A 22,559-nucleotide genomic window follows, 5' to 3' on the forward strand; every position below is an offset into this window, starting at 1 on the left:
AACAAGAGACAAACTGCAGGCAGGCAGCAAAAGTCAATGGGCAGTCAGTACAGTCTAATGTTCCCATATCTGATTATCAAGAAGCCATTTCTTCAGCTGACCAGTGAAAGAACGATGAGTACTTGCTTCTCTTATCGGAATTGGCAACAGATTCCATTCTTTAGATGCTGGTCCCGGAGAACGCTGACCGACTAAAAGCACCTCTTACTGTCTATTCTATACTTTCGGACACTTTTCTACCTCAATGTGACAATCTGTTGCAATAACGAGGGATTTTCCCCCAGTGTGGGATCAAGGAAGTTTATCTTATCTTATCTTATCTTATCTTATCTTATCTAACCCCCCTCCACCTGTGAAAATTGTGGCCCCCTTACGGCCCCTGATTTAGAAAATTCCTACATCCACCACTGGCCTGTGCGAATAATGTGCATGATGACACAATAATAAAAATCTATCATGTATATATATATATATATATATATATATATATAAATAAATAAAGGAGGAAGCAGTGTGCACATGAAGGATTAACCCTAGAAGTCAACCATCTCATTTAGAAGTACTGGGAGTGAATATGTATGAGCAGTGAGGCAGCCTCGTCGCTGAAGGAGGCGTCCTCTCTCCCGGATCTCCAGTCGGACATCACGCCTCCTGGCAGATAGCGTGTTGTGATACAAACATATCGTCGTCGCAGCCAAAAAAAAAAATGGTGAAGCAGTAGCATGACACACGTTGTAAGTTACCGTTTTAGCCACAGGTTACGGGAGCTATGTGCATGCAGTGTGCTTTTTTAACAACAGTGTCCTGTGCGGTCGCTCGGTTGGTTTTTGTGGCGACACTCTCTATTGCACTGGGCAGTGCTAGCTTGTATCTGCAGAGTTAGCAGCTGGTAGTGATGCAGATGGAGGTGGGTGTTTGCATGCGTGTGTGTTTGTGATATTGTTATGCTCGTGACTGATGAATGCTGGAGAAACAATGCTTGTGTATAAGTATTACTCACGTAGAGGCTAACGCTAGCTTACCTGCTAACTGGAGGGGGGGCGTCCAGCTACAGCTAGCTAAAGCTAACGTTAGCTAAGTGAAGGGAAAACAGCCTGGGGGGAGTCCAGGCCCTTTTTTTTTTTTTTTTACATTAAACACTGAGCTACAAATGGACTAAAGCAGCACCCAGAATATATGTGTAGTCTTATTATCAGGTTAAAACCGCTACACGACGTGGTGGAGTGACATGACATTAGCTAATGCAAGTTACTCCCATTCCCACATATGTCTGAGCAGTTGTATGTGGGTAAAGATTAGCACTTTAGCATAGTGCAAAGTTTCTCTGTATTTACAATCTGACCGTGCGAAGGAAGTGATGCTACACGAGCCAAATAATCTGAAGTGACTCAACCTGCAGACACAGACTCCTCCTGTCTCTCTCCCCCCCCCCCAGCAGGGAGGTGACTCTCCACTGACCCTGAGGGAGAGATGCACAGTCTGTGCACACAACGTAAAGCATGACAGACCTTTTTCATGGACTCCAATGTTCCAATATAAACCTGATGAGTAGAATAGTCTGAATGAGACACTGCCCACTGATGACCTTACCCAGGATAAGGTCACACTCAGGACAAATGCTCTGTATTCATGCAGTGCTTTTGTAGTCTCGATGATCACTCCGTGCTTTATGGTGCAGTTTTGCCCTTCACACACACTCACATTCATACTTGTGCATGTGTGCAGCACTTTCGCTGTCATACATCACATTAGGAGCAATTTGGGTTTTCGTGTCTTGCCCTGGGACACTCGGGCAGCGATGGCACCACCGACTCTCTAACTGAGCCCTACCTGAGCCACGGCTGCCCACAATCATAAGCAATAATCCAAATTAAGACGTGGAGTACTTGCATTCTTAGTCACATTATTCAGACATATATTCGTCTTAATCCCATTAGAACATCCTATTGGAATTTTCGTAGGATAACATTGCTCTTGCCATCAGGGCCGCTTGGCTTTGCAACGGCCTTCCTGAGCAGATATGGCTTGCAGAGTTAGTGACTTCTTTTAAATCATTTCTTAAAACCCATTTTTATAGACTTCACTGTGTTTTCATCGTTTTCTTTTCACCTTTTATTTTACTTGTTTATTTTTATGTCAAAATTACTGATTTTATGTGTTCAGGTTTTCATAAGACATAGCTCACTTAATTTAAACACTACCTTGTTTCCGACTGGCCTCCTTGTCACATTGCATCCAGCTGATTATTTCTCTTATATATAGAATATTCCCCGAGCAATTTGTTAGAAATCTTACCTTTTTATTTTATTCATCTATTTCTTTGTTTTGCAGTTTGAGAATGGCAGATAAAAAGGGAAAAACTGTGATCAAAACAAGGAAAGAACAAGAAAAGATTAAGAAAAAGGTAAGGAGGTTGGGGTAAATGTAATATTTAATATTATTTAGTGCTTTTTCAATAAATATATGTGCATGTATATTAGTAATCACCATCAACATTTTTGACCTAAGGGATAAAAACACATAACTATATTCTCTGTATGTCTCTTTTTGACTTTTTAGGAGGAAGAAAAAGCAGCAGAGGTTTTTGAGGAATTCTTGGCCTCGTTTGAGACCAACCAGAAAAGCGGAGTAAAGACTTTTGTCCGCGGTGGTATCGTGAATGCAACTAAAGGTCAGCAGCTAAAATTTCATCACTTTCAATTTAGCATAATAATAGGACGCAGCTAGCTCTCATTTCTGCTCCTCTGTGAAAGAATTATGAGTTATTAGTTTTTTTAAATGAGAAAAAGGAGAACTGAAAAGATTAACTAAAGAAAATCATGCTGACTCATAGTTCCCACTTTGAGAACCAATAGTTGGCTCTGCATTATCACACTGATGCGAATAAGACTCTTTCAATACTGAGCAGTTTTTAAACCTCCTCTTACACATGAAGACTGTACTTTTAATCTAAATGTTAACTACAAAAGCAGCTGCAGGATGGAGAGTTAAATTCTTATCAGTCTGTCATGGAAGCTGCTCAGACAGAACGGGGGCAATAGCAGAGCCTTCTCCTCTTTTTACTGATCGAAATTATTCTTACCTAAATTACAGTTTGCACACCTTGTGAATTCTTGAGTTGTCAGTGTTCATGAATTTCTGTCCTTTTTTCAGAGGAGGAAGCAGCAGAGGTCAAGAAAAATAAGCTCTATCGACCTCCGACAAAGTTTGTCCCTGGGTCCCAGAATGTCTCCCCAGTATCATCCACTGAAAGCAGAAAGGCTGTAAGATGCATTTTAATGTCTACGTGATGGCGTAATTACTGAAATCAGTATAAATGCTAACACAATATTTACACTGATCTTTAAATGCTGTTTACGACCTCTCACTTCGGACGGTACAGTAGTACAAATCAGTTCTAATGGCTGCCTGTTTGATCCACAGACATTTAAAAGAAGGACAGATGAAAAGAAGAAGAGTAATCTCGAACTCTTCAAAGAAGAACTTAAGCTGTAAGTGTTTTTGCAAATCAACCTGATATCTTTTTATATATTTTATTTCCATGTGTAAGCCTGTTTTTAATATCTTTTTTTAAAAAAAATGCAGAATACAAGAAGAACGTGAGGAAAGGCATAAAAGGAAGAAAAATGACCCTGGCACAGGAGGAGGAAGTGTAGGAGGTGGAGGAGGAGCATATGGCGATCTGGATATACCATTATCAGGTCGATCAAGTAAGGGTCCCTTTTCAATATCAATGTTTTACTAGTTGAAAATGTTGCGATCCTCTAAATCAAGTTAAGCTTATTTTTCTTCCCCTCAGCATTATATGATGACCTAACTGTGCCAACCACCACTAACCTCTACATCAGCTGCATTAGCCCAAAGGTAAAGGAGCACTCCGACTTTGTTTGGCTCAGGGCCGCCCAGATGAACCTTTCTCACTCTCACACTGTTTTCTAATATTTCAGATGAATGAGGAGTTGCTGTGCAAAGAGTTTGGTAAGTATGGTCCCCTAGCCAGTGTGAAGATAATGTGGCCCCGCACTGACGAGGAGCGCAACAGGACCTCCAACAGAGCCTTTGTAGCGTTCATGACACGGAAAGATGCAGAGCGAGCCCTGGCTTCACTTGATGGTACAGTTGACTCTTATAAATAGCTTTGCTTTATAGAATAACCATCCTCCCTTTTTTTTTTATTGTATGGTTATGTTCCACACTGTCTGTGCTTGAGGAATAATGCTTTGTATTGCAGGTAAAATGATTATGGGGTTTGAAATGAAGCTGGGGTGGGGAAAACCAGCTCGCATTCCACCTCAGCCTCTCTACACACCGGTGGGGGTGAGGGCCACGCCGCCTCCCCCTTCCGGTCTGCCGTTCAATGCCCAGCCGAGGGGTCGCTTCCGCAATGACTTCACTAAGCCGCTGGGCGTGTCCAAAGGGGAGCTTGACAAGGTAAAACTTTGTCTGGGGACGACTGTGTGACCGTTATTTCTCTGTAATGTGAATTTTCACTCGGCTCTATATGCTCATTTCTCTGACAAGTAATTTATGTTGAAAAAAATTAGAGAAGGATAAGGCTTTAAAATGAGATGAATGAAAATGTATAATTTTAGGCCTTTATGCTAAATTCAAATGCAATCAGTTCAAACTGCAGCAACCTCTGCATCTGACTCGCAATAAATCCATGTGTAAGAAGCAAAATTTGTCATTAATCAAAAAAGAGGGACGCATATTAGGATGTTGTCGCATGTTTGTTTGTTCATTGAATTCATCACCATGTTCATGTAGTGCTGTATTACAGGATGCAGTGCTATGTACAATGCAGTAACAGTTTGACTGTGTGTAGCATTAATGCCTTTTAGCTCTGAAATCTTTCGGATAAATGTAGGTAGTTTAGACGGTTCAGCATTTTAGAATAATTTACTGGAGTAATTCACCTGTGTCACCCTGCCCCCTCCTCCATTTCACTGACTGTGAATGCTATCGTGGTTTTCTATGCTGTATGTATCCTGCAGTGTTTCATCTGTACAAGTACTCACTTATTAATATTTGCACTATTTGGTTTGACTTCACAAACAGACTCTGTCCGAAGCCGTAGTCAAAGTGGTTATCCCAACCGAAAGGTACACACACTCTTCTTACTACGACTGACCAGCTGTTAATAACACAAGTGTTACAGGACGGAGGCTGTGGTGCACTCCTCTTATGTCCCGAGAGCAGGAAGTCCCAAGAGCTGTTTCTGCATTCGATGTATAGCACAAGCATTCACCTCAGGCTCTTTGTAGTGTCGCAACACTTTCCGTCGTCAGTGGACAATTTGACATCATAGCTGGGGGGTGCTTATTGTAGATGTCAGAAGTCACTTCGGTCTCAGATTTCCGTGCAGTGAATGTGCTTAGCATATTTTATACAGAAATTTGTATTTTCTCCTCTAGTTTGTTTCAGTAATTCCTTGTTATTTTGAAGTGAATAGCAGCAGACTTTGCAAATGACTGTAAGCTTTATTGATTTATACCAACATCTTTGAGCCCTGGGTTTCCCGTGGGCTGGCTGAGACACTGCAGACCGATACAGCTAGAAGGCAGATCGATTTTAAATATTAACCCAAGCCATGATTATGTCAGATGTAGGTGGATGCCAGTGCTAAAAACTAGGTAATGTTTCAGGTTAGAGAAACAGTAAATATGAATGTATTACTGCAGTGGCAGATGAGACACAGAGTCAGCAACACTGCATGAACAGACTGCACACCAACTCCACAGGAACTATTCTACAGGATGTAGCTTCTTGTTGAAATGTTATCAATCATATCCTGATGTAAATCTGTCTCTTTCTAGTTATCGTTCTTAGATTCTCAGGCTTTGTTTTTTCCTTACATAAGAATCACTTAATCTTAAAAGAGACCATTAGTTTGGTGACCATACGACAGAAAAACAAAAAATGTATGACTTTTGTAGTTGAGATGAAGTAGTGGTCATAATAACAGTCTTGCAGAGTCATAATAATTAGTTTCTTCTCCTCAATCAAGGCAAAATGGCAAAACTTTAACCTTGGGTTGTGGCTTTCAACATAAGTCATTATTTATGAATGGATGTTGTGATTGCTTAGATTTTTTTTGGATCTGGAAATATTAAAACACGTTGACACAGTGCTTGTCCCATTTAGAAGGGAGGAAGGGAGTGACAGTTTTGTGTAATATCACCTCATTATGTTCAATGTGTTTTAGATAGTGAATGACATTGAATAACACTGTCGGGGTCAGTTTCAGTCAGCCAGCAGTTTGCATGGGCCAACAGTTCACTGTGAGCAGGTATCTGACAGAGTCTCATGTAGTATCTGACAGAGACAGTTTGACACAAACCCTGGTCTGATACTCTCCTCTCTCTCCACAGGAATCTATTATTACTTATTCACAGGATGATAGAGTTTGTGGTGCGTGAAGGACCTGTATTTGAAGCCATAATAATGAACAAGGAGAAAAACAATGCAGAGTACAAGTAAGCGCTGCCGTACCTTTTAGTGTGTTGTTCTCCTAAGTAACCTTCTGAAGAAGTAAGTAGTAGTAAAGTATGTTTAATTTCCTCCTTCTTTGCTGCCTCAGGTTCCTTTTTGACAACAAAAGCCAGGATCATGTGTACTACCGCTGGAAACTGTTTTCAATTCTCCAGGTATTTCCTTGCAACCTCCAGGGGTTAGTCTAGAAATCTGAAAACTTGTCAATTCTAATAATTTACTTGCTAATCAAATTTGTATTGGGAATAGCAAATTTGAATCCTCCCAATCCTTTCCAGATAGATATTTTACCCCATGAAAATCCAACTGGTGTAGCTCTATGTAAGTATCCATGTATCTGGCCTCCATCTCTTCCACAGGGTGAATCCCCGACAGAGTGGAGAACCACAGATTTCCGTTTGTTTCGAGGAGGCTCCTTGTGGAGACCCCCTGTCCTAAACAACTACTCTCAGGAGGAAGAGGGGACAGAAGCGGAGGAGGAAGCTTCTCCTGAGGAGGAGGTGAAGAAAGGGCAGCTCAGAAATGAGTAAGTGTGTCTTACAGGCATTCACAGGTTTGTAAATGTAGTCAAAAGTGTGAAATGTAGACCTCTCATACGTCTGTGCACACCCTTTCAGGCACAGGCTGAGACTGGAGATGTTGCTTAAAGACCTCACTCCAAGCCGAGAAGATATAGCCAGCACCATGCTGTTCTCTCTTGAGCGGGCAGATGCAGCAGAGGAAGTAGTGGGACTCATCGCTGAATCTTTCGCTTTGCTTCAGACGCCCCTTCAGAAGAAGGCTAGTGGCTTCTTTTAGGTCTTCATATCCAGGAGCTTACACAGAATGTGTTTGTAAAGTATTTTTGTCCTCGTTCCCACAGATTGCCAGATTGTATCTCGTGTCAGACATCTTGCATAACTCATGTGCCAAAGTCGCTGGTGCATCGTACTATAGGAAATAGTAAGAGACTTGCCACAAAAAATCTTTAACACATTTATAATGTTCTGTTTCTTCTCCGTCTGACAGTGTTGACGTGTTTTTGTCCTTGTCTTTTCAGTTTTGAAACAAACCTAACCCAGATATTTGCAGACCTTAATGCAGCACACAAAAATATACAAGCCAGGCTGCAGGCTGAGCAGTTTAAGGTATTTCTGTCTTTATTTGCCTCACACAAGGACATTTACCCCAAAAGAACCACAATAAAGAAATCATTTTCATATCTTATCTCCATAGCAAAAGGTCATGAGTTGTTTTAGAGCATGGGAAGACTGGGCCATATACCCCGAGCCTTATCTCATCCACCTTCAAAACATCTTTCTGGGCTTTGCCAAAGCAGTGGAAGAGCTGCCGGAGCCAGCAGAGGTGAGCTCAATGTTCATCTGCTCATTATGGACACTATGACCTTTTTCTAATGACATTTCGACAATTAGACAGCTGTTCATGTTCAGAATGTATTTGAACATCACACAAAACACCAGCAATACCAAAGTATATGTCTCCTGGTAGAAATCATCCTTTGAGCTTGATGGTGCGCCCATGGACAGCGCACCAATAGATGGGTTACCTCTGGACCGAGCTCCTGTGGACGACCTGGACGGCTGCCCCATGGGCTGGGACCCTCTGGACGGAGTCCCTGCCGATGACTTGGATGGCGTTCCTTTAGGAGTCGTTGTTGATGACATCGATGGAATGCCCTGTGAGTAACATGCCCCATAGTTTCCTGTTCCTGTCATTTATTATCTGTCCAAGTCAGGTGTCTCAGATCAATACAGCGATCCACCCCATTGTGTAGTTGAGTGTGTACTCTGGTCTCCATGGGAACAAGGCATGCAGTGAGTTTTACTTCAGGGATTAGAAAAGGTCATCAATTTAATTAAATGCGAATGTAAACTATAATCATTACGTGACTTCTGGCATTTTGGACACTTTCACAACTACTCTGTGGGGTCTGGATTAACAAACCAAAATTTAATCAGACGAAAAGAAGGGGTCTTGATCCTGATCAAACCATGGCTGGGTTTGTGTAAAAACACTTTAATGGATCGTTCAGACTTTCAGACCAATTGCAGGAAGTTAAGACAGCGTTAAATAATAGAAGAAGAAAGAGAAGTGGAAGCCAGAGTTGCCCAGGCTCGCAGGATTGCTTGCAGTCTTTGCCTTCGACGATATCTTTTAACGATGAGGACGATCATTTGGTGCATTCAAACTCGTGTTGAGTCCTGCGCCAGAAGTTGGTGATGCGCTGGTAGTAATATATGTAATAATGATATTACAGTGGAAACTAAACAGTTCATTTATTTTCTCCATTAAAGTAGAAAGACTACGAAGTGCTGAATTGACATCAGATGTAAATGAATACATTTCAAGTAAAGGTAGATGCAGCCAACATAGCTGATAGGATATACATGTGTCCTACAACATTCTATAGTGAGCTTGCTAAATTGCATTGTCAAATCCAAACTATCTGGCTTTAATATAAATAATGCAACTAAAACGTGAACCTTGGTTAGGACTTTCAGAAAACATCTTTCAATTATACTCTGTCCTTGTCCTGAACGAGCTGTCTTTATTTTTTCCCTCAGTGGATGACGGCAACGCTCCCCTCTCCATAGTGCCTTTGTCTAAGTGGGAGAAGACAAGTGATACCGGGACTTTTTCTGAAGGTAAATCAGGTCAAGATAACTCTGTATCATATCACTTCCTCCTGCGATCCTGCTCATCTTTCTCCTTTGTCTCTCAGCAAAGGCCAAGTCTAAGTGGGACACCGTGGCGGAGCAAGACGGTGAAGATGAAGTGAATGTCAGGTGAGCACCTAGTGGTCGTTGTCAATGCATCATCTGTGAAAAGCATTCACAGTAATGTATAAAACACCAGAAATGGTTATGGAGATTTACAGTTGTCCTCTCCCTTGTGGTGACAGCGTCAAGTCACAGGACGGGGAGGAGGACTCGGAGAGTGACAGCACTGATGAAGACTCCGGCAGTTCAGCAAAATATGAAAGTGCAGACTTCCAGAGTTCCCTCCGAAGTTTTCAGATGTCTGAGAGCAAACGTAAGAGGTTGAGAGAGCTGGAGGCAAGTGCACATTTTTTTATCTTTATCTAGTGTTGTGCCATAATGCATCAAACGTGATACCATAAAATGGTGTGCCTTTCGGCATTCAATAAATTTGGTTATCAAAATAAAATATTAGATATTAATATTTTATTATTAATATTAAATAATAACTTTAATTGATTAAAGTTACCTCGGGGCACCACCCTGAGGTAACTTTTCCAGGAAGGGAAAAGATAGCCAATTTATTGATTAAGTCTCATAGATTAAGGTTCTAACTACAAATTTTGGAACTCTGATTAACAATTAAATTAATAACTATAACCAAAATTACCATATAGATAGTTAGCTAAGTTGAAAGATATGGGGTTCTTGACAGTGTAGAGGTTGGCGAAATTCACTTATGCAACATTAATAAAAAACATTTGTGAAAGAAAAACATTTATTATGAATATAATAAAGTATAAAAACACAAATTACTAACGGTCTAATTGCTAAACAAAGATAGGTATGTGTGTATACATGTGTGTGTGTCTGTGTGAGTCAGCGTGCTTTCAAGATGGTGGCTGGCCAAAGAGATAACACCCGTCCCCCACCTATTGGAATGTTTACGACCTGTAGAGCTAATGAGGTGAAGAGTTATGCGTGTGTCTGTGTGTGTGACAAATTAGAGGAAGTTACTAGATTGGATGCAACGAAAGACTGTGAAGAGCATAACAGACTAACATTACTTTCTCAATAACTTGTACCCAAAATATCACAACACCACAAATCAAACTTATAAACCTCACACAGAATCGAATAAACAGTCTTGCTTAGCCTAGTATAATTATTAAGCCCAGTTGTGTTACCAGTCCGTGGAAAGGGGAAAAAGGAAGTTGCTGTGCAGTTCGCAGTTTTGTGTCGTCTTGCTGGTTTCGGTTGAGCGGTATAGCTCAGTTGCTGGCTGAAGTTTTCCTGCAGGACATCGCATCGCTGCTAGGACGTTGGTAGAGCTTGGAGGGCGAGGAGGTTTCCTTGCTGAGATGAGCTGGAAGCTGCACCTTTGTGCTCCTCTCGAAGAGTTGGATGGGAAGAGAAGATGTGAGCTGGAGAAGAGGCTCCACAGCCTTCCCTCCTGTAGAAGGATTGTAGGAAGAGGCAGGAACTGGCTCGACAGCCTTCTCTCCTTGGAGGGAGGGTAGAAAGAAGACTCGACAGCCTTCTCTCCGTTGAGGGAGTTTAGAAAGAGAGCTCCTGGCTCAACAGCCTTCTCTCCTTGGAGGGAGTTTAGAGAGAGATCGAGAAGCTGGAGAACTTAGCTTATATTGGCCCGGTGACCTCACAGGTCATGGGGTCCAGAGTGACCAATGGGAGTTGAAACCTGTGTCCCTGGGGGGGGTTTCCACCCCTCTGTGTGAAGTTGATGCCCTCTGGGACATTGAGTTCCTTGCTCTGGTTTTTAATGGCCCCTGGGAGACGGAGTCCTGGAGGGACATGCTGCTTCCGGCTTTGATGGCACATGTAGGCCGAAGTGTGGTTTCACACAAAACCATGGCCCAACACTAGGTTAGCTGAAAATAGTGTTTGAAACACTGTGGTCATTTTTAGTTATCACTGATAATTGAATAGAACAGTAAAGGACATACATTAGAGACCAATAGTTGGCTGCCTGTCTGTGGTGTGATTCTTATAATATTTGAAGGTTTCGAGATAAGAACTAATAAAATGGGTGTGACACAGGTGAAGGTTATGAAGTTCCAAGATGAGCTGGAATCTGGCAAGAGGCAGAGAAAGTCTGGAATGAGCATACAACAACAAGTGGAGCACTACAGAAACAAACTGCTGCAGAAGGTGAGCTATTGGACAGCTATTAGCATAGCTTTGAATTTATATTGCAATCTTTTAACCGTACATAAATATTCTGATATATCACACATTTAATTATACACCGTTAATATTAACACCTAGTATTTTTTCTGCAGTGGCACGGATGTGTAATAGAAATGGTCTTTAATTACAAACAGGGGGTAAAATTAAGGAAAGTGCTTGTTATAAGTACTGAACATCAAGAATGAAGAGCTATTACTGATGTAACATACCCGAAATCAGACAGTAATGTGAAACAGCACAGCCTCAGGGCCAGCAGTAAGAGGTCTTCAGATTGCGCCACCTACAGGGAAGTAAAGTTTAGCAAAAACATGTACGCTGCTGTTTGTGTTAAATCTGCCTTCGTCCAAAGAAGAAACTAGAATGGCACATACAGTATAAGACTGCATTTAAATTCCCTAGATCCAGATTTGTATTTGGATCTGCACCAATTGGAATACACTCAAATGTCAGTCCTCTAAACATGTCAGATTTCCATCAAGATGATCGAGATCCATGAATTATTCTCTGAGAAATCAAGGAAAATGTGGGAAAACGCCCTAATTTTACAATAATATAAAAGTGAAAAAACGTTCCTGGATCCGCAGCAATATTGAATGGGCATTCTTCCAAGCTTCATGTTAATGCATCCTGTAGTTTTGCATAATCTAATAAGGATTGTGGATCATTCAGTTAATATTTTAGGTACACAAAGGAAAAAGCATCTAAAAACATGTATCTTCAAGTTGGGAATATTCATGTGTGACATGGTCTTTTCAAATAATGTTTCCATTTCATTGCGTCTTGCACTGGTCGGACATTGACTGATTAGCTCCCCCTTGTAAAGAACCTGCAGGCTGTTAAATGCAAATGTGTTGGATTTTGTTTTACAAGCCAGTTCCATCTGGTGCTTTGCATAGAAGCTGCTATCTGATCACACTGTTAATTAATTCTGTCTACTGCAGGAGTTTGAGAAAGATGAAGAAAAGACCGAGAGATCATCGTCAAAGTCCAAAGACAGGTCAAAAGAGGACAGAAAGGACAAAGACAGGAGCAAAAGAAGTGAAGATGGAGACAGAAAACAAGGACGGAGTCGAGATCCCGATGACAAGACTCAAAAATCGAGGAGTATCTCTCCTCCAAGGTTAGTGCCCTTAGAGGTTGCTTTTTTTGTAACGTACTGAAGTTTTCACCCTGATTGTTGTGCTTGAAATCACTCTCCTATTGTTTCCGCTTATTTAACAGGAATAGGTCTCCTAAACGGTCCAAACGTTCCCCGTCTCCTGACCGAAAGGCAGGAAAGTCCAGATCGCGGTCACCTCACCGCTCCCACAAGAAGACGAAGAAGAGCAAACATTGACTCTCAGCTCTGGACCTTGACCTCCATTCGCTTGCTGGTGTCCATGAGTTGGACGCTGCCCCCTCGCAGCGCTCTTTGAACAGACGGACACTTCAGTACACTTAGTCCTGACTTACACTATCCATGCAAGATTCAGCACCCTTTTGTATGATGAAGTTTGAACACTGTAACTAATTAAATATATTTTGTTTTAATGTTTGTTTTTAAAATGTCAACCAGAACTGTCGCTGCAAAGATCCGACACAAAAATAAATCACTCTTGGTGATGAACTGTGTGTGTGTGTCTGGAGGAAATGATTGATAGGGCCAGGTATCAAATTAGTGTTCTACTGAATTGATTTTCAAGGTTACACCAAAAGCTTAACCAGCAGTTTCTGTGTGGATTTTTATTGAGGAAATTAAGAGAGCATCATTTGGTTGTTTACAAAAGCAGTAAGTAAGCAATGTTACATAGTAAATTTACAGTACTATTTTATATAATGAAATGTGCTTTCATTGGTCAAAGAAATGTATCAAAAGTATTTCAGAGCCAGTACTCGCTGAAAAAACCTATGATACCCAGCCCTGATCAGTTGTAACTGTGTACAGATTTCCTGTATCAAACACTGTATTTACTGTGATCCGCTGAAATGTTTCTTACTTGAGGACAGCTTCAATTTTGAAAAGCGATCTAGATTTCTTAGGCACAAATAGTTTGTAAATGACATTTCAAACCACTTTGCTGTCAGACAAATGGTTACATCTGTTTACACAAAGACGCATTAAAATTTGAGACGGACATTAGGACAGTGTCTTGCACATGTTAGGAGTTAATTTCTCTGAAATGTGGAAGCAAAACAGACTAGTAAGGTGCCCATACTATTAAAAATAGCTTTCTAGCTACACTTAGTCTCCATACAGCTATAACTTTACACATCTGAACAGGTTTCGTTTCTGCTCAAACCACACAGACAGTTGGCATTCAGGCCTATTCTCCTTTTTCTTAATGCCAAAACCATTCACAGTTGCTTGGTATTAAAAAATAAAAAACAGAAATGTGACAGGGAAACACAACACGGTCTGCTTTGTAGAGTCAATTTCTTCCACCCGTTCTCTCATCGTCCATTTTAGGGTCCCTGTTATCCTGAAAATGCTCCGGACCTCTGTCTCAGAGCAGTAACCGTTAGGTAGTTGGGTGACGATCGACGACTCCTGTCGGGCTGAAATGCATCTGTAGGACCAGTGTTCACAAGACAGGCCTGAACGTGAAGATGTTTCACCCTCTGAGTTGCTCAGTACTTTTTTACATTGATGAAAACCTTGATGGCTCCAGTGAAGTCGGCAGAGAGAAGAACCTCTGTGTGATCTGTCTTCAGGGCTCCTGCAAAGGGAAGCAAAGTGTTACAGCACTGAAATGACAGTCCTGTCACGTAAACTGAACATGAAAGAATTTAAGTGAACATACCTGAGGGTATTGTTTCTGAGTCTTCAGAGTCCAGGCTCTTACACTCTGCCTCTGGTTTCTCTGCCGCGGTTTCTTGTGGAACAATAAGGCCTGGGTGGGGTGCAAAGATGGCGGAGGTGACCACTGCATTGTGTGCTGAAAGGAAATATAATTAGTGACAGTAAAGATGACGCAATAATTAGACAGGAAGTTGTATGAATATGCTGTTTGTGATTCATCACTCATCACAGTTACCTTTAATCCCTTCCCAGAAGTCATTGCGGTCTCGTCGTACAGATGTGAACTTGCTCAGGTCGTGGTAAGTGCTCCAGATGTACACGTACTTATCCTCTGAGCCACTGACAATGAACGAGTAGTCATGGCTGTAGGAAGACAGTCACACGATACATCATTCTTTGCATAAACGGTATAGTCCAACATGTCCAAGTGTTACAAGAGCTGTTTTCAGACATGAACTCTGGAAAATGCTTCTGCTAATTTTGCATTTCACATATGAAGAAAGCAGCAGGAGAGTGTCAGAGTTAGCTGTGTTCACAAAAAGAGGAAAATGTCATTCAGGGGAGGGGCTGCATCTGGGTAGAGCGTGCAGGACATGACATATAAATTGGCTCTTATCATCTCTTGAATCTCGTCTCTCCAAATTGACATATTGGTCAGTGTCGCTGTGAATTTTACTGCCATATTCTCACATGGGACTTTTTTTATTAGGGGACTGGCTGGAAAAGTTCTCCAAAATGTCCGGAGTAACAGATTCCAACATTGGCACTCTCACAACACGAGGTAAGTTCATGTCTGAAGAAACCTTTAGTATCAACAATGCTAGTTCAAAATGCTCAAGCCAAAGTCCTCCTCACCTGAAGCTGGCCTTGATCTGGCTGCTGCTGTTGACGTAACCCTTGTACTTCATGGACAGAGACAAGTCCCTCAGGTCATAAAGGCGAATGCGGGAATCATTTGAGGTCACCAAAATCTGTGAAGGAAAAACAGGAAATTTGTCTTAAAATAAATCTCTCTGATATGCTTCATTACATGGACATCAGTCATCCTGTAGATGTATTTGTAGTGGAAATCAGATATTACCTTATTCTCTCCAGGTAGAGGTTCGATGCCGGTGATTTTGCGTCCTACTTTGTTTCTGCCTCTGGTGGATCTCACGTGAATTTGGGTGTGGTATTTCAGACGCTAAAGTGACGCACAAACAGAAAGATTGATTGGATATAACCTGGAATGAATATTGTCTGGACATCGACTGATACCAGATAAAGAAGAAAGGAGGTTGATCTGGTTACCTCTGTGTCGTAAAAGATGCATCGGCCGTCGTAGGTGCCAATTACAGCATACTTCCCATTTTGGCAGAAGTTGGCAGCAGTAATGAGACGTGTTGTGCCGTCCACCTCGTTCCAAAGCGCCACCTTCTTGTCAGGAATGTTCCAGAGCCGTAGCTTCCCATCCAGAGAGCCGCTTAGAAAGTACCTGTCATCCTGAGAAATAAGGAAAAAGTGTTACTATAAATACATTTGGATAGAAGTCTGATCTGTGCGGAGACAAGTAATGCAATGTGAGTCAACTTACTCTGGGATGAAAAGCAATGGCTGTGACAAAATCAATGTGCTGAAAGCAGCAGAGACACTCTCTCCTGGATATGTGCCATAGTCTGACAGTTTTATCCATGGAAGAGGAGAGCAGGAAAAAGTTCTGGATTGAGACAAAAATAGAAAAATTGTTACGAGATAAAACTCAGCCGTGCAATTCCCTAGAAATATGTGAAGAGCAGGGGACAAAAGGGTGAAGATAGGAAAATAAGACCATCACCTTAGACCAGGACAAGTCCAACAGGTCAGCTGTATGACCCTTGTACTTGCAGAAGGGGACTTGACGGAAAGGGGCGTTCCTGTCTTCTGTGTCTGGGTCCTCTGGAACACAACTTGCCTAGGGTAAGAGTAAAATATGTTATGAGCCACAAGACTAAAATATAGCAATAATCACACTATTAGCAATTACTTCTGGAGAGACCTGACGACCCATAAATCAAAAGTCATTAATGTCACTCACCCCAGGATCATTGTCAGATTTCGAGGAGCATAAACTTTCCTGAGACGGAGATGGTGAAACGCGACCTGGAGGAACAATAAGAAAATTATTACAGCCAAAGCCGAGCGTGTGAATTAAAATAATCCCTCAATCCCCAACACAAAATCTGAGCTGCTGATGAGGCTACCTTCAGTGTTGTACTTTAATCTCATGTTATTGAAGTAGTCAAAGGCAGTCTTCAAGACCCAGATGCGAACCACGTTATCTTGGCCTGCAGTAGCCAGCAGCCTCCCACAGTGAGAGAACTTCATCGTCCAAACGGCACCCTGAGAACGAGACAACGATACTGTAGTACATCAGTGCACATCTATAATTAAACATAAGAAACAAATCGAACTGAGCTCCTCTCACCATGTGCTCTCCACTCAGGTCCTGCACAACCTTAATCTGATCAAAGTCAAAAGGACCCTTGAAGCTGTGCGCTGCCTTGAACTTGGCGGGCCTGGTGTACGGCATGCCCTCATCGTCACTGGATGACGGGTCGTCCTGATCTGTGTGAAACACTGAGCCCACAAAAAAAAACTAAATTCAGAACTGAGATTATCAAAACTTGCACGGCAGCAGAGGCATTCATAATTAATGAGAATGTGTTGGCTTTAAAAATAATGTAGACGCTCAGACTGATTAATTTAGCAAGTGCTCTGTGGGAGCAGGTACATTTCCATCATTTCTTCATGAATATGTAGAGTTCGAGCCACAGGTAATACCAATACTTTTAAAAGTTAAACGTCTTCTCCTCAGGGAATAGAAAGAGTTGGACAATGAGAAATTAGAATCAAGCGGTTTATCCTGTGATATTATCATTGTTAACATCATTTTACAGATAGTAATCTCTACCTGCATTGTGTTGTATTTTGAATTATTAATATAAAACTAATCACCCTGTTGTGAAATGTATTGGAGTAGCTTATGTGCAACGTAAAATATAAAAACCCACAATATACTGTACAATCTAGTTTTGGGCAGTACATTTACAATTATATTTTCTCACACTGAAACACACGATTACATTTGAAGTGTTTAAATGTCTTCAGAAACAGCTTTAAATTGCTGTGTTCTTTTACCTTCATCCCGCACACTTTTGACTTTGTTGACTGCCTTCTCTCCGTATTCCTCGGCCAGATGCTTGGCTTTCTTCACAGACTTGCCCAGGAACTTTTTAAACTGGGTTCTGTTTATAAAAATGGTATAAACAGTTTATAAAAAGTATTAGATCTTGTAATGTGAAGGGGAAACATGATTTCCCAGCAATACGATTCAGGAAGTGACTAATCCTTACGTTTTCTGTTTCAGTTTCCCTCCATCTGTGTCAGTCAGTGCAGCCTGAGACTTTTCATCATCATCTGACTGTGCTGCATCGTTCCTGTTAGGAAAAGATATCACAGAAAATATAACATTTGTTTAACTGTGGGGGAAATGTTTTTATACATATTTAAACCATCCAAAGACAATAACACTGCAGAGCTTGATTTGATGGTTTGCCTGGATTCATTATATTCTGTCCATGTTTGACTTTTAGTTGTGTACAGTGTGTTTTATTACTACACAAACTGCTTCTTATTTATAAATTTGAAGTGTGAATCTAACACTGTTTTCCTTATCCTTTTTATTTTCATTTTATGAATGCATTTAAGTCTTCAAAACACACTGGGTTTCTCACATGACAGTTTATGTAAGGGACAGATAACACTGCCCCCCTCCACTGAGACAAATCAATTCATCAGCGCATACAGAGAAAACATTCTCTTCTTACGTAATGTACTCCTTGGTCCTTCTCATGATGTGCAGAGTGAGAGGGTTAATTCCAGCAGGGAGTTTCTCTTCTGCCTGGATCAGAGGGATCTCTTCACCAGTGTCCAGATTCTTGATCATCACACTAGCCAGGATTTCCTATTTTAAGAAATCAAACATTTAGTGTGTGGAAGGTTGGGAGAAGGAATGTGCAAGAGGTTGACTTATGAAGAAACACGGAGGGACTCTTACTTCATCTGTCAGTTCTCGACCAGAGTTGGAACGTGGACGCTGAGGGCCTGGAGTTTGTCCTCCGCCCTGAGATGGCCCCTGTTCATCCTCATTTTCCTAAAAAAATTAAAATAAATCAGTGGTGCAATAGTGCTGTGGATAAGGGAACTGTTACAGCCTATGTGGTTCCACCACCATTAAAAACAGGTTCGGATCCCAGGCTCACTCACCTGAGCCGTTACCACCTTGTCCCCACTGGTGGCACTGGCCAAATCCAAGGAATGCTGCAGCTCTTTGGTTAAACTCCTCACAGTGCTGCTGGGAGAGACCAGGCCAGAGGGCTCCAGAGCGTCGCTGCCAACTGGACTGACCGTACACACTGAGCAATGATCCAACAGAACATTCCATAATTCAAAACACAGTTTAGATTTAAGAAACACTTATCGACTTTTGTGTTGTTAATTATACTCTACCTTCCAGTCCAATTGGCCTCAGACACTCCTGAGACCTCTTGGAGGGAAGAGTCTGCAACGATGGGGGAGGCGGTCTTGGCGGAGGACCTCCACTGGGAGGGGGTGGGCGTGAGGGAGGAGGCTTCTTGGTGCTGGCTACAATGTCTGGCTCTACAGTGAATTGACGTGGTGGTTTGGTCGGCCCAGAGGAGTCAGAGTCAGCCTGCCCGTCTGTGAATGGTACCTGTTCTAAGATGTCTGCAGGCCTTTGCTCCTGCTCCCCCTCTGCAACCACAACAGCCCTGTATGACTGAGTCTGTCCTATAGTGCTGGTGATGTCTGGGGGCTGAACAAGTTCTTGTGACCCAGCTGACGGCCCTGGGAGATCTGCGGGATGAGGGGCAGGTATTGAGTATGCTCCGTTTGTAGCTGCACTTTCCTGTTGTTCCTCTTGCCTCTCGACAAGCTGAGGTTTGACATCTGCCGCTGCTATCTCCACAGGAACTTCCTGAGCATTAATCTCTTCCTTTAGCTCCGGCTCTGCCGTTGCATCAACATGTAGCTGATCTAATAGCTGAGCCACTTCACCCACCTCCCCAGCACTTCCCTTTTTACTCTCCTCAATGATGCTATCAATGATCTGTGAGGAAGAGAAAATAACAATTATTTCATTTAACGATACAGAACCTGTGATGCAAGTTCCCATGTTTAACTCAAGTACAAAAGAAATAAGTTACGTCTGTTTTTAAAGCAGTCATCACAAAAGAGAAAGATCAAAAGTGACCACACCATCCACATAAGACCTGGATGTGTGGGAAAGGACATTTCTAAAACCCACAGTCATAGATGTTGTCTCAATTTGGGCTCAAACTATCTCACACTTTATTCAAACTAAATAAAAACACGGGAATAGGACTTAACTCCAATATTTTGACCATGTGATGAAAATAATGTCCTTTTGGGCACAACAGAGAAAAGCATTACCTGGAGGGGATCATCTTGCTGAGTCTCAGACGTGGCCGTGCCACAGCTCACCTCTTTTGCAAGTGATCTCTGTGAAAGCTGTTCAGAAAAGAATGGGAAAACTATGTAACATACCACAGATGCACAAAGAACATTAGTGAGGTCAAAGACCAGCTTTCGTTTACATTAGAAGAAAAGAGAGAGACAACTTTTGCTTTGCTGAAAAATCAATGTTTTCAGTTCTGAGAGCAAAGTTCACTCCTGGTTCCATTCCAATATCAGTTCAGTGCTGTGTTACAGTTAGAGTACATCTTATCTGCCATCTCTCACGAGCAGGGCTAATTTGAATTCCAGTTTTAACTGTCGGGAAAGGCAGGCAGAGATAAATTTGCATTTCATTTACATTTTCCTCGCAGTGAAGTAGCACCGGCTACACAATGAAGGGGGCAGGCGACCAGGCAAAGGGCTGAATATTTGCAGACCTGACTCATAACTCAACAGATTGTGTCACACATTTTCACATGTTATATCTTAAAGTTGAAGTCCCTTAAGGTAAGTGCAACTACAAGGAGAACTAATGTAAACACTGCAGTCACCTCTAGCTAGTCAAACACTCAATGTTAGAACAGTGATTAGTAGGGCTCAGTTCAGCCATTGGTGCCAAAACCTGTAAATTACTTAATCAAGGCCTGTTTCTGATGCACTATTTGTAACTAGCAAAGAGACAAGTCGTTAACAAACCCATTTTGCCCAATAACAAAGACTAACAAACACGTATAACTAACAACAAACTGCCTAAAATAGATTTGATTTCAAGATAATTCTGGTACGATAAAATGTAATTGAACTTCAACCTTTAACGTGAGGCCCCTACTGTTTATAATAATCACTCCAACAGCAAGTCAGCACACCAGTATACTGTAAACTGCCTTGTTTCAATAGTGCCTGGGTTTAGATAAACATACCTTAGGTGAAGGAATGACAAACTTGGTAGGAGACCTAAAAAACACACAAAGAGATAAGGTTACAAAATGCAACAACAAAACAAATGGAAAAATAAAACTAAAACTGGATGAGCTTGCGAACAAACACATAGATACAGAGTTCAAAAATGAATAGTGATTCATTCCTGACATGTCAAATTACACGATACAGGGTGGCGTCAAATCTTTCACAATTTCCCATAATTTAAACACCATCCAACAGACAGTGTAGCCAATTAATCGTGATGTAAATCTTACATAAAGTGGTTGTATTTCCAAACATTACTTGGTCAATATTCAGCTGTTTTAACTGGGCCGTCTGAACGTCAGCCTCCAGGCTCCCCCAAACTGACAGCCAGTAAATATCACGTTGGTGTTAAAAACACACAGTTGTTTTGAATGGAAACTGTCGAACTTCATCTTGGTTTCAGCTTTCAGGGGGAACCTGTTATCACAAACAAATCCTGTGCGGCCGAGATCTCAGGAATAACATCATGTGATTTGTATGTCGGGACGGACTCTCCCTGCCCTGTCAAACAGCTGGCGACCTGCACGTCTGTCCATACAGCACATTGCAATTGTTTAAAAAAAAATGAATGGCCACTTAATTAGAACTTACTTGTCTTCAAAGCAACTTGACAGAGTTCACGTTTCCTTTACTTTAATAGTATCTTTGCCAATTCAACCAGTTAGCTGCAAATGCTAAGTTGGCTAAGCACGTAAAACTTACAGCACATAGGATAAAACGAGCAGCGGTCCCCTTTATCAACATTGTATTATAAAAAAATTGTTTCCTTACACTTTAGGTGATGGAGTAAAATTGACGTCCTCGGGAGCATCATAAAATTCCTCGGTGTCACTTGTATCTGACGCCATGCTAACGTGGGTTTAGCTCGCTAGCTAGTCTAAGTTAGTCGCCAGGCAGCTGTCTAAAAGCCTAACCTGCGAATACACCGAGGGCTGCACGCATGTGCTTGTCTCTCTATAGACACGGCCCACTTGATACCGGCGTTAGGATTTAAAACCACTCTCTATTCCCACGTCACGCCATAACGTCTCAGTGAGAATGCTACAAGCAGCTAGGCTAACAAATGTAATCTGGTCGTAGGACTGAGCGACACCGACTTGCTCACTAGCATCCAGCGCTGCTTTCAATTCCTCTCATTCGCGGTAAAGTATCCTCCATAAAAGCAGACGGCAAAAATCGCCTTTCCCAACCCGGTGTGTTTGATGAGCTGTCAGGCTAACGGAGCCAGTGCAGAGCGTCATAAACACAACAGAAGAAAACACATCTGAGAACAGGAGGAGAGTCAAAGGGCGGGGCCATAGGGGCGGAACACAGGAGCCCTCTTCTTCTGCTTCACTCGGACTGCAGCTGCTGGAGGGGTTCCCGTCGAGTCCGCCCCCCGCTGGACTTATCGAGTAACTGCAGGCAAGGTGGATGAGCCCAGGATGTGCTGATAGACAGATAGATAGATAGACAGACAGACAGACAGACAGACAGACAGACAGACAGACAGATAGATAGATAGATAGATAGATAGATAGATAGATAGATACATAGATACATACATACATACATACATACATACATACATACATAGATAGATAGATAGATAGATAGACAGATAGATAGATAGATAGATAGATAGAAGGATAAAAGGATCGAAGGATAGATAGAAGGATAGATAGATAGATAGATAGATAGATAGATAGATAGATAGATAGATAGACAGATAGACAGATAGATAGATAGATAGATAGATAGATAGATAGATGGATAGATACATAGATAGACGGATAGATAGATAGATTGATAGATAGATAGATAGATAGATAGATAGATAGATAGATAGATAGATAGATAGACAGACAGACAGACAGACAGAGAGACGTTAAACATAAAGTGTACTAACAACTGCGCATACT

At 41.7% G+C, this 22,559-nt stretch overlaps 2 protein-coding genes across 3 annotated transcripts; one reads left to right on the forward strand and one right to left on the reverse strand.

The window, feature by feature from the left end:
* The first annotated feature begins 581 nt into the window (after positions 1–581).
* Positions 582–13,788, forward strand: zgc:163098 (uncharacterized protein LOC100037380 homolog). Of its 2 annotated transcripts, XM_034606422.1 has the most exons (24): positions 599–734; positions 2,332–2,404; positions 2,560–2,671; positions 3,154–3,263; positions 3,424–3,491; positions 3,586–3,710; positions 3,800–3,864; positions 3,948–4,113; positions 4,232–4,431; positions 5,059–5,102; positions 6,372–6,476; positions 6,581–6,647; positions 6,852–7,018; positions 7,110–7,272; positions 7,355–7,434; positions 7,532–7,619; positions 7,708–7,836; positions 7,981–8,170; positions 9,057–9,137; positions 9,215–9,278; positions 9,395–9,548; positions 11,250–11,360; positions 12,341–12,519; positions 12,621–13,788. In XM_034606422.1, the coding sequence occupies exons 2-24, from the start codon at positions 2,339–2,341 to the stop codon at positions 12,733–12,735; spliced, it is 2,649 nt and encodes an 882-aa protein (XP_034462313.1). In that variant the 5' UTR covers positions 599–734; positions 2,332–2,338; the 3' UTR covers positions 12,736–13,788. The 2 variants fall into 2 exon arrangements, with proteins under 2 accessions (XP_034462314.1, XP_034462313.1); XM_034606423.1 differs by lacking the exons at positions 11,250–11,360; positions 12,341–12,519; positions 12,621–13,788 and adding an exon at positions 11,072–11,192 and having other exon boundaries at positions 582–734; positions 9,395–9,574.
* wdr44 (WD repeat domain 44) lies at positions 13,049–22,054 on the reverse strand. Its single transcript, XM_034606421.1, has 20 exons — positions 21,430–22,054; positions 20,613–20,646; positions 19,669–19,746; positions 18,706–19,324; positions 18,463–18,611; positions 18,254–18,349; positions 18,024–18,160; positions 17,550–17,633; positions 17,335–17,441; positions 16,622–16,773; positions 16,398–16,536; positions 16,232–16,296; positions 15,992–16,108; positions 15,752–15,874; positions 15,469–15,660; positions 15,260–15,361; positions 15,034–15,149; positions 14,414–14,541; positions 14,180–14,314; positions 13,049–14,095 (listed from the first exon to the last, which is right to left on the reverse strand). Exons 1-20 carry the CDS (start codon positions 21,504–21,506, stop codon positions 14,007–14,009), a joined length of 2,739 nt encoding a protein of 912 aa, XP_034462312.1. The 5' UTR covers positions 21,507–22,054; the 3' UTR covers positions 13,049–14,006.
* Positions 22,055–22,559: the final 505 nt, after the last annotated feature.

Source organism: Hippoglossus hippoglossus, chromosome 14 (assembly GCF_009819705.1).
Source record: "Hippoglossus hippoglossus isolate fHipHip1 chromosome 14, fHipHip1.pri, whole genome shotgun sequence".
NCBI classification, from domain to species: domain Eukaryota; kingdom Metazoa; phylum Chordata; class Actinopteri; order Pleuronectiformes; family Pleuronectidae; genus Hippoglossus; species Hippoglossus hippoglossus.